The 12,076-nt window shown below is 49.6% G+C and overlaps 1 protein-coding gene across 1 annotated transcript in view; it reads left to right on the forward strand.

Moving 5' to 3' along the window:
* The first annotated feature begins 2,821 nt into the window (after positions 1-2,821).
* Positions 2,822-12,076, forward strand: part of TEX11 (testis expressed 11) — a 183,437-nt gene continuing 174,182 nt past the window's right edge. Inside the window, exons 1-2 of the mRNA XM_072627254.1 lie at positions 2,822-2,981; positions 5,348-5,408. Of these exons, the coding sequence (XP_072483355.1) occupies positions 5,375-5,408 (34 nt within the window). The 5' untranslated portion in view covers positions 2,822-2,981; positions 5,348-5,374. The remainder of the gene's footprint in view (positions 2,982-5,347; positions 5,409-12,076) is intronic.

The following is a 12,076-nucleotide window of genomic DNA, read 5'->3' on the forward strand; positions in this document are numbered from 1 at the left end:
TCCTCTTCTCTGGGTTCTTCCACTCCCTTTTTTCTTACCTCTCAGGCTGCCTGGTTCCTGGAACTGTGTTCTCCCCAACCAGGGAGGGAATCAGCTGTGCTTAGATGTGGGCAACTTGGTGTGGGGGTTCTAGATGGCTTAAGGCTGAGGCAAATAGATGGAGGAAGAAATGCCTTCCAGACAAGCACAGAGGGCTGGGGCCTTGGGGCCTTTTCTTTGAAGGGGAGGCAGGAGATGACAGCTCTTTTGTGACTTGGGTCTCTGGCCTACCCTCCTCACTCTGGGCTGCTCCAAGGCTGTTCTGACTGCTGGCTCAAGGGTGACATCGGAGCACAGCTGAAGATTCTCCTGCTCTTGAGCCATATGGGAGGAGAGGAGGCTCTCAGCCTGGAGCTGAGAGGTTGGGAAGAAGGTTTTAGCCAGATCTAATGCCATGAATTGACTTGTATTTCTTTTAGTTGCTTCCATTTTTTCAGCTCAAGTTGTGCCCCCAACTACTTCATCATCAATAGCTTCACGTGTAATGCTGAGGTCTTCCCACATCCCTCCTTCCCCATCACCAGGCCAGTTTATGCTAGGGAATAGCCAGACCACCCATGGCCTGGGTATCATATGGGTAGCAGCTGATGACACAGTGGGTAGAGTGCTGGGCCTGGAATCAGGAAAATCAGGAATCAGGAGTTCAAATTCATACTCACCTTTGGTTACCAGTGTGACCCCGGGCCAGTTAGTTAACATCTGTTTACGAGTTCCCTCACCTGTAAAGTGGACATAATAATAGCCACTACTTCACAGGGTTGCTGGAAGCATCCAGTGAAATAACATCTGTAAAGCCCTTAGCACAGTACCTGACATACAGCATCTAACACACTTTTGTCTACACTTTTCCCTTCTCTTGGTCCTTTCCAATGATACCAACTCAGTGCCTACAAATTCTGCAGTTTGGGAGCTCTGTTTGCAATCACTCGACCAAAGGAATCACCCAGCTCCTTGGAGGCCTTGGAGTCAGTACCTGAAAATACTTGAACATGGAAATTAAGATCCCAGATTTAGGACACAAACTTTGGAGGGCTTCAGTGGTTCTAGTTAAGTGAAAACCATGTGAAGCTTGAGATTTGCAAGGTGAGGACCACCTGATAATGTGATGAAAAGGGAATGAGGTGCTGTGTGGCCTGCTCCCCTCCGCCCCCCAGCCTGGCTCCTTTCAGTATTTAGAATGAAGAGAGAATCAAAGGGATTGGCAAAGTTTACATTCTCCACTGCCCTTTTCCAGTCACCCTGTAATCGAGTTAGAAGGATATCCTTCAGGGCACAAGAAAGAGTCTTGGCTCTTTTCTGCTCTTCTCTTCCATCAATTCCCCCCCCCCCCCCCCCCCATTGCCCTTTCCTCTCCCCTAGGTGTGTGGTATGCTTACCCCTGTGAAATTCTACCATGTGACATGATCTTTGTCCTGTGAAGAGTCAAGAATCTGAGCCTTGGGCAGCTAGGGGCCCTTTCACAACAACTGAGTGAGGAAGGAGTAGAGAAAGTTGCTCTGAGTCGAGAGGGACTGTTAAGCCTGGCAAAGTCTAACCTTCCCAGCTCTAACTCTCTATTTCTTAGGAGCTCGGTCTATGATCATGGCCAAAGCTCTAAATCTTTCTGGGCCTTTATTTTATCTATCAAATGAGTATAACACCTACCTCTCAGGACTGTGGTTGGCCAGGTGCTGGATCCAATGAGATTGATTTAAAGAGCTGCAGAAAGCTCCATCAAGCACTATATACGTGACAGTGCTTTTAACCCTCTCACTTGGCTCCCATACACAAAAGTCTCTTTAACACCAATCTCCCACTAAGGCTATATACAGCTTCAAATGAGTCTCGGTAAACCCGAAATCTCAGAAGAATCCCAATCCCAAATTCTGGTTGCAGATGCCTGAAAGGTGCAATGGAAAAATGTATGATGGTTATAAAGTCAGTGTAGTGTATGTGTGCTGGGAAATCTATGACTAGAAGAGGAGGAGAAGGGGATTGGGACCTTCCTGCCCAGTGGGATCCATGGAACATTAAGGGAAGCAGCAGGGTGGCCTCCAGACCTTCAGACAGATCCTTCAGTAATAGCTCTCCAGAGCAGAATGGTCTTTTGTGCCTTGACTAGAATAGGCTTAAGGCTCCATAGATACTCATGATTTGAATTGAGAGAGGAGGAAGGAATGCACAAGTGGAAAAAGTCTGAAGGGAGGGAGTGAAATTCTGGGAGCCTCCAGAGGAGTAACTGGGGGTCGTGCCTGGGCTTGTTGACATCATGGGGTGGCCTCTCTTTGTCTCCAGAGCTTCTCCAAGCCCTTCTGGTTGGGGATCCGGAGCCTAACTCAATTCAGCTCTCTAGCCTCTGCCCCAATCCTCTGAGGCCCTGGGGGCTGCCCAGGGGCCGTCCAGGAGGCAGGGCTATGGGGGCGGGGGAGGGGGCTCATAGGAGCTTGGTCAGGGGGTGAGTATCAGGAAGGTGGCTGTATGCAGACGGAGGGCTTGCGGGCCAGGGCTGTGTGGGGCAGTGGCTCCTGGGCAGCCGCTCTGGGCCACGTGCCCCTCCCAGCACCCCCACTCCATTCTCCTAGCCCTTCCACTTGACCTCCAGGCTGCTTAGCCAGACCGGAGCCCTCAGAGAGGGAGAAAGACGAGACCTGATTGGAGGATTCTCCACCAATTGCCTGTTGGGGAAAAGAGGCGGGGGTAGAGGCATCTTGACCAATGAGGAAGCAGCATGCTCTCCTTAACGCCCAATCACTGCGCGTTCTTCTGCATCCGCCAACAAAAGGTTACCTGGCACCAATAGAACGAGCTAAAGTAACTTTGGCAGTGACTGAGGAGACGGCAGCCCAGGGCGCTGGGCGGGACCCTCCTTCAGCTCGCTCGCTTTCCTGGGCCGCTGACTTGGAGGGCCTTGTCCCTTCGAGGCCTCCGCTTGCTGGGGCGCGTACGTCCTCTTCTGTCACTAGGTTCGTGGGTCCCAAGGGGCGGCGAGGTCCAAGGGGAGGAGGGGGCCCGGGAGGCCGGGTGGGGGGGCTGAGGGCCTGAGAGGAGGAGGGGCCCCAAGACCCAGCAGGGGATCCACGAGGCCAGGTGTGGGGGGCTAAGTGCCTGAGAGGAGGAGGGGGCTCCGGGAGGTCAGGTGGGGGGGCTGAGGGCCTGAGAGGAGGAGGGGGGCCCCGGGAGGCCGGGTGGGGGGGCTGAGGGCCCGAGAGGAGGAGGGGGCCCTGGGAGGCCAGGTGGGGGGGCTGAGGGCCCGAGAGGAGGAGGGGCCCCAAGACCCAGCAGGGGATCCACGAGGCCAGGTGTGGGGGGCTAAGTGCCTGAGAGGAGGAGGGGGCTCCGGGAGGTCAGGTGGGGGGGCTGAGGGCCTGAGAGGAGGAGGGGGCCCCGGGAGGCCGGGTGGGGGGGCTGAGGGCCCGAGAGGAGGAGGGGGCCCTGGGAGGCCGGGTGGGGGGGCTGAGGGCCCGAGAGGAGGAGGGGGCCCTGGGAGGCTGGGTGGGGGGGCTAAGTGCCCGAGAGGAGGAGGAGCTTTGAGATGCGGCAGGGGATCCACGAGGCCAGGTTGGGGGGCCGAGGGCCTGAGAGGAGGAGGGGGCCCTGGGAGGCCGGGTGGGGGGGCTGAGGGCCCGAGAGGAGGAGGGGTCCCGAGACGTGACAGGGGATCCACGAGGCCAGGTGTCCGGATCTAAGTGCCTGAGAGGAGGAGGGGGCTCCGGGAGGTCAGGTGGGGGGGCTGAGGGCCCGAGAGGAGGAGGGGGCCCCGGGAGGCCAGGTGGGGGGGCTGAGGGCCCGAGAGGAGGAGGGGTCCCGAGACGTGACAGGGGATCCACGAGGCCAGGTGTCCGGATCTAAGTGCCTGAGAGGAGGAGGGGGCTCCGGGAGGTCAGGTGGGGGGGCTGAGGGCCCGAGAGGAGGAGGGGGCCCCGGGAGGCCAGGTGGGGGGGCTGAGGGCCCGAGAGGAGGAGGGGTCCCGAGACGTGACAGGGGATCCACGAGGCCAGGTGTGGGGGGCTAAGTGCCTGAGAGGAGGAGGGGGCTCCGGGAGGCCAGGTGGGGGAGCTGAAGGCCCGAGAGGAGGAGGGGGCCCTGGGAGGCCGGGTGGGGGGGCTGAGGGCCCGAGAGGAGGAGGGGTCCCGAGACGTGACAGGGGATCCACGAGGCCAGGTGTCCGGACCTAAGTGCCTGAGAGGAGGAGGGGGCTCCGGGAGGTCAGGTGGGGGGGCTGAGGGCCCGAGAGGAGGAGGGGGCCCCGGGAGGCCAGGTGGGGGGGCTGAGGGCCCGAGAGGAGGAGGGGTCCCGAGACGTGACAGGGGATCCACGAGGCCAGGTGTGGGGGGCTAAGTGCCTGAGAGGAGGAGGGGGCTCCGGGAGGCCAGGTGGGGGAGCTGAGGGCCCGAGAGGAGGAGGGGGCCCTGGGAGGCCGGGTGGGGGGGCTGAGGGTCCGAGAGGAGGAGGAGCTTTGAGATGTGGCAGGGGATCCACGAGGCCAGGTGTGGGGGGCTAAGTGCCTGAGAGGAGGAGGGGGCTCCGGGAGGTCAGGTGGGGGGGCTGAGGGCCCGAGAGGAGGAGGGGGCCCCGGGAGGCCGGGTGGGGGGGCTGAGGGCCCGAGAGGAGGAGGGGGCCCTGGGAGGCCGGGTGGGGGGGCTGAGGGTCCGAGAGGAGGAGGAGCTTTGAGATGTGGCAGGGGATCCACGAGGCCAGGTGTGGGGGGGCTAAGTGCCTGAGAGGAGGAGGGGGCTCCGGGAGGTCAGGTGGGGGAGCTGAAGGCCCGAGAGGAGGAGGGGGCCCTGGGAAGCCGGGTGGGGGGGCTGAGGGCCCGAGAGGAGGAGGGGTCCCGAGACGTGACAGGGGATCCACGAGGCCAGGTGTCCGGATCTAAGTGCCTGAGAGGAGGAGGGAGCCCCGGGAAGCCGGGGGGAGGGGGGGGGGGGCCGAGGGCCCGAGAGGAGGAGGAGCTTTGAGATGTGGCAGGGGATCCACGAGGCCAGGTGTGGGGGGCTAAGTGCCTGAGAGGAGGAGGGGGCCCCGGGAGGCTGGGTGGGGGGGGGGCCGAGGGCCCGAGAGGAGGAGGGGGCCCTGGGAGGCCGGGTGGGGAGGCCGAGGGCCCGAGAGGATGAGGGGTCCCGAGACGTGACAGGGGATCCACGAGGCCAGGTGTCCAGATCTAAGTGCCTGAGAGGAGGAGGGGGCCCTGGGAGGCCGGGTGGGGGGGGCCGAGGGCCCGAGAGGAGGAGGGGACCCTGGAGTGACCCAAGGCCAAGTCAGGCAGGGAGGGCCAGGCAGGGCGCCCCTCTAAGGGAAGCCCAGCCAAAGTGTGCCTTTAATTTTCTAGGTGCTGGTGATCCAGAAGTGTGTCCACATGGAGGGGGAGCTTCATTTTGAGGAGTTGAAAGGTACAGCGTGAAGTCCAGGGAATCTCCGCTGAGGGGGCCTTGGTGTCCTTGTGATCTGTAAAGGCAGCCACCTTCAACAAATGACATCAACAGGCAGGACTAAGGAGAGGGTGGGACCAGGCCTGGTGGGTTTGACAAGAGGCCTGAGGGGCCTGGTGGACTCCCTAGGGACCCACTGGCCACTTGTCAGGCTCTTGACCAGGGGAGTTTACTGATTCACCCATGGTATAAAGCGAGCTTGCTAAGTATGAGTCATCATTAGACTCCTGAGAGGCAACTGTAACGAGCCTGTCTTGGAATCAGGCAGACCCAACCTTAAGTCTTCCCTCTAATATATTGACTGGCTCCCAGGCAACTTCCATGTAAGACTAAGGTTCAGGTGAGTTGCTCTGGTCAGCATCAGTGGAGGGAATTTCCACACTAAGAGTTCTGCACTTCCTCTTCCAAATAAAAAGACCCTGAGTTACTGCTGGATAACTAAAATACTTTAATTGTCTGTGAAAGTTTAAATCGTGTTCTACACGGTTTGAATGTTCAGTATAATTTATTATATTATGATTATTTGAAAATGGATAACCCATGTAAAATATTTGTGGGAGTTTTCAATTAATAAGAATATTTGAGTAATGAAAGCAATGAATTCCTTGAAAGATTATATCTAAAGAATGTTTAGTTGTTGCCATAATGATTGATCAAAGTCAACCCCTAGGCAATGAGGTGGCATGATGGATGGAACACTGGCCCTCCAGTCAGGAAAACCTGAGTTCAAATCGGTCCTCATGCAGTTCCTAGGTGTGTGACCTCAGGCAAGTCACTGAAGAAGTCTGCCTCAGTTTCTCAATTGTAAAATGGAGATAATAGCACCTACCACTTAGGATTGTTTTGAGGTTCAAGTGAGATAATAATTGTAAAGCACTTAGCATGGTGTCTGGCACTTTATAGATGTTAGTTATTATAGTAGGGATGTCTGTCATGGTGAACTACAGGGCTTTTGTTCTAGTTCTGTGCCATTTGGACTAGTCATTAGTGAACATGTTGGAGCAATAGGAATTTGTGGATGGCTCAAGGATTACAGGAGGATTTGGAAGAGAAAATCAGGATTGAAAAAGAATTTGATAGCCTAGAGTCATGGGCTGACTCTTGAACGAGATGAAATATTGCAGGGATAAATGGGACATCCTATCTTTGTGTTAAAACTCCAAACCCAACTGCCCAAGTATGGGATGTGGCTTAATAGCAGCCTACATAAAAAATGATTAAAAGTTTTAGATCAGGGATTCTTAAGCTGGAGTCCATGGACTTTTAAAAAAAAATATTTTGATAACTACTCAGTTTAATTGGTTTCCTTTGTAATTCTATGTATTTTATATGATTCATTTGAAAACATTATGAGAAGAGGTCCATAGGCTTTACCAGACTGCCCCAGGGGTTCAGTGACATAAAAAAAAGGTTAAGAATCCCTGCTTTAGATGAAAGCCAATATGAATCAACACTGAAATGTTGTTGCCAAAAAACCTAATGTGCTTTTAACCTTCACTAATAGTATAATTATTATAAAATTTATACTTCTCTTTTTTTAATAGAGTTCAAATGGAAATGGTTCTGGGATAAGTCACTATTCTCCTGTTTTTTCTTTCATTTTAATGTTTTGTGGACTTTTCCTCCTCCTATCTTTTCACTCTCTGCGAGACCTGGCTCCTTCCTGATGACGTGGCCTCCCTGCCTCCCTTTCCAGGCTTGGTTGCACTTTTACTCATTGCCCTCAATTCAGTGGCTATGATGGGGGAGTTGGAATATTCCGTAGTCCCCACTGCCAGTTCCAGGCTCTCTGATACCACCATCACTCAGTAACCTCTCCTCCTTTGATGCACACTCAATCTATATCCTACCACTCACTCCAAATTACAGCTGTCAGTTTTCTGATCCCCAGGTCAATCCCCTTCTTTCCTCAAGGAGTTCCTTGCCTCACTGACAGTCTTCCTCTCCTCCCCAACTCCTCTCCTCATACGAGGGGACTTCAGTATATGTATTGAGACTCAGACACCATATCCTTCCAGTTTCTCAACTTCCCATGCCCCCAATCACTCTATCCCACCTTAGTGGGATGGTCATACCCACAACTGCACCACTTCCATGTTCGTGAACTCTGAAATTCCCTTCTCTGATCACAAGCTATTGTCATTCTACTTCTCCCTCTGCCCTGGAAACCCCTAAACCTGTCATTTGTCCTCATTGTGACCTCCAGTCCCTCAGCCCTTCAGTTCTTTCCTGGACAATCATCCCTGCACTGGCTGCACTCTCCTCCCTTTCTCTGCACTAGTCAGACCACATCTGGAGCATTATGTTCAGTTCTGGGTGCCAAATTTGAAAAGAGACATAGACACACTGGGGCCCATCGAGTGCACAATAAAAAAGATAGGGAGGGTACTTGAAATGGTTAGATGAGGAGCAAGTGGAGGAACTAGAGTTGTGACCTTGTAGAACTAAATCCATGTAAGTGACACACTGACTAGGAAATCAGAATCTGTGATCTTGATCATCAGCTTTAAAATGTTGGTTTTTTGGAAGCTTAAATTTTTAGTAACCCCTTGGGTAAAATTAAAGTTATATAGAGTGGTAATTTTATATAGTATTTCAGAGCTATCATTGTGGATAAGGCTTAACCTGAGTGGCTTCCGTCGAGTACTTGAGTGTGGTGTGGGTCCAGTGCTGGGCAGCAGGCTGGTCTTGGAGTCATGCATGACTACGTGTAGCTTCACATGGGTGCGTCCACAGCGTTGCACTCAAGTTGTTGAAGGGTCCAAGATGGTTCATTTAAATGAATGCTTTAGTATTTATTGGCAAAGGCTTCTCTGAATCTGATGATATGGCTATGATGGGTTTATTTTTTCACTTGTTGATATAATTTATTATGGTGATCATTTTTCTGGTATTAAACCATCCTTTTTATTTTAGTTTGAATTTCTGCTTTGTCATAATGGATAGTTATTGTGATGTATGACTATTCTATTTGCAGAAATCGTATTCAATATTTTTGCCTTGACATCATTCCTAATATTAGTTTCTAGTTTTCTTTCTCAGCTTTCTCTTAACTTGGCTAGAGAATGAAAACCACACCTACTTACTTTTTCTTACTTTAATAATGACAGTGGCTAGCATTTATACAGCAGCACTTTTAAGTTTGCAAAACGCTTTACATATGTCAAACTCAGACGATCCTTCCAACAGCCCTGGCACGTAGCTATTCCTATTGTCTTCATCTTACTCCACCTCCAGGACTCTCTCCAAAACAGTTTGGAAACAATATGGGAATTAATTGTTCTTGTCAAGTTTGCTGGATTTCGCTCCCGAATGCATCTGGGCCCAGGGCATTTTTATGGGCCTGGTTGATAAAGGCCTGTCTGATCTCTCCTGCGGTGATTGGCCTGGTTAGGCTAGTTCGGTTTTGCTTATTCACTTTGGTATCTGATACGTCCATATACGCAATCATTTATTTCTTTTAAATTTTCCAGTGAATTCTTGTAGAGCTGTATTTTCTAGATCTATTTTGCCTCTGTTGCTTTCCCTTTTGAAAAAATGTCTTCTTTTGATTTGAGCTTTCTCTTTTTGTATTAGATTGGCTAGCTGTTTATCAGTTTTGATAGTTTTCCAAAAAAGCTCATAGATTGATTCATTTAATTTTTCTTTGGTTTCTTTGTATTGGTCTCTGCCCTGAACTTGATTTTTTTTATGTTTTCTTTTAGCATATTGCTTTGTGGTTTGAAGTTTTTGAAGTATAAATTCAGTCTGTTTATTTTTTCTCCTGAGTTCTTAGCAGTACGAACATATAGTGCTGGAAACTTATTTCCGCGTACATCTTTGGCCACATGCTATGCGTTATAGTATACAGTACGTTTATTGTTGTTATCTTTGACACCATCTGTTGTGATGTCTCCAACTCCCTCTTCCTCCCAGGCTTGTTTACTCATTCGTAGTTTCTACTTGGGTCTCTATCTTTGACTCACTGTGTCATTATTAGTTGCTTTCTGAGTGCAGACAACGCTAGCTAAGCTTCCGAGGACTTAGCACCCAGCCATTAGGTCATGTGAGTTTTGGCCATGGCAAACCACGAAAGAAAGCCAGATGCCAAGGGGACCTTGGGCCTGTGTGGCACACGTACTGTGTCGCTCTCCATGAAATTTCAAGCTGTCTAGAAGGAGTTTCTGCCCTTTCTCCCTCTACTCTTTAGATTTATAGGAGAGCATGGCCAGGTGAGCAGGAGTGTATTATATTCTGAATTATTGATGAGATCACAGATCGCCCAAAGGGTGGAAGATGGGTCATTGTCTACTACAAACTTTACTGCGATAAGATCTGTAAACGTAGCATGCAGAAGCTCTGCATTTACGTGTTTAACCTGTATTGTCTTCATGGCCCAGCGGAAGAAGAACTTGTGTCTAAATTTCATGTGTAGGGAAGACTGATGCCCAGGCTTGGTTTCTTCGTTCTGCTTCTTGTCCTCTATCTACCGACTGTAGCTTGATGCTCTCTCCAGCACCGCGCCAGTGTTGCCGCCTTGGCGGTAGCGGCTCAGCGACCTGTAGACTGCTCTTTCATTTTGAATCTATTTCAAATTTTCTGGATGAAATGGTTTTTTTCCCTTTAAACAAGACATTGTTTTCTTTTATCTTTAAAGCTGCTTTGTAGCCTTTTATTATTTTTACTGGAATAATAAATAATAAGCAGCATTAAAAGTGTTAGGTTTGCCTGTGTTACTCTCTCACTGCAGAAGATTCAGCGGCTCCCTGTTCTGTCGAAGAGAAACTACAGTCCCCTTTGTGATCTGACCCCAGCCCATCTTGCCAGGCAGATTGCACATTACTGTTCATTTCAGTCAAGCTGGCACACTTGATGTTCCTCATAACCATCTGATCTCCTACCTACAATCTTCTCATTCCTCCCTTCCCCTCGAGGAACCTAGTTCCCTTCAGGACTGAGCTAAATGAGGTCCACTTCCTTCCAGAGGTCATTTTCCTGCTGCCCCTTCCCCAATTGCCGTGTATTAATATATTTGGATATAGTATGTATATATTAGTCTGTTTTCCTTAGCTGTGCCCATGTTCCTTCCCTGTACAGTGTAAACCCTTTACATCCCTAGGGCCTGAAAAAGTCTCTGGCTTAGTGTGTGCTTAGTAGGTCTTTAATAAGCAATGATTAAATTGCAAGTGTTGAATCACATTGAATCATTCTATCAGAAAATAATATATGCTTTCTTACTGTTATCGTTTTTTTCTTATTTACCCAAACTAAAAATGCTACACTGAACAAAATTCCACTGTCTTGATATTAGTAAATATGTAGATGTCTTTCATGTGAACTTGCCCTTAATGCATACAAGGTGATGGCTTTGGTGATGCACTGCTTGCACTTTTCCCCCTTCTTGTTCTGGTTCCTTTCTTCCTGTTTCCCTGAAGCGCCCTTCTGAAATATTTAATGATTCAGTTAATGCAGTGCTCTGAGGGCTCTCATGTTCCGATAGCTACGAGTTTATCTCGATTTGGAAAGTATCAATTGTCTTCAACGCTTAGCTCTTTGGCTTGGGGGTTTCACTGTTGTTCAGAGACTTCTGTGAAGTACATATTTCTCTCTAAAACTCCTTTCAAAGTCTAAATTCTTCTCAGGGGTTTATTTCTCGACTTTGGACAGTATGCAGAGTTTTTCTGGATACACAATTTTGGGTTCATGGCCTCTGTTTCTGAAGTTTTTACATGCTGTATTCCAGAAGTTCACTTGTGATCCTGCTTGATGTTTCTTGATAAGTAATAACTTCTTTTTTGGGGGGAGGGCAGGTGGGAATATTTTCTTTTCCTTTTTGTAATGGTGCGAGAGTTTACCTGTGTCTAGACCTCACGAATCTGGGCTCTTCCCTATTAAGAGTCCTTTCAATTCTTCCTATTTGTGCATTATCGCTTCTGTTTACTAACACTATTGTGTAGAAACGTTGACCATTTCCTGTAGTGGAATATGGAGACCTTTTTATTTTCTTTTTCTTTTTTTTATTTTATTATTATTATTTTTTAATGTTTAACAATCACTGCCATATAATTGAGATTTTATCGCCCCCACACCTACCCCCCACTACCCCCCTCCCTCCCCACGACTGCATACAATTCTGTATAGGTTCTACATGTACTTTCCTATTGAGTACATTTTCACTATAGTCATGCTATGTAGTCGGACTAAAATAAATGGAAGAAATCATATAACAAATCAAAACATGATACACAAAAACATACACACACAAACATGATCTGCTACATTCTGCGAATGACTTCCATATTTCTTTCTCTGAGTGTGGAAGGCATTTTGCCTTAGAGAACCACCACTGGGATTTTTTTTTTTAAGAAGTTATTACAAAATTCCAAGTCTACCAGAAAAAACTCTCGCACACTGTGGTCGTTGCTGTGCACAAAGTTCTCCTGGTTCTGCTCCTTTCACTCAGCATCAGGTCATATAAGTCCTTCCAGGCCTCTCTGAAGTCTTCTTGTTCATCATTTCTTATGGCACAACAGTAATGGAGACCTTTTCAAATAAAATTTCCTTGGATATTGGTAATCCTGAAAATTCTGCATCTTAACTTGCCCTCTGTGTCTGTCATTTGATTCAGCAGCCTTCCCAGTTCTTTGGCT

The sequence above is a fragment of the Notamacropus eugenii genome, chromosome X (genome assembly GCF_028372415.1).
Source record: "Notamacropus eugenii isolate mMacEug1 chromosome X, mMacEug1.pri_v2, whole genome shotgun sequence".
Lineage (NCBI taxonomy): Eukaryota > Metazoa > Chordata > Mammalia > Diprotodontia > Macropodidae > Notamacropus > Notamacropus eugenii.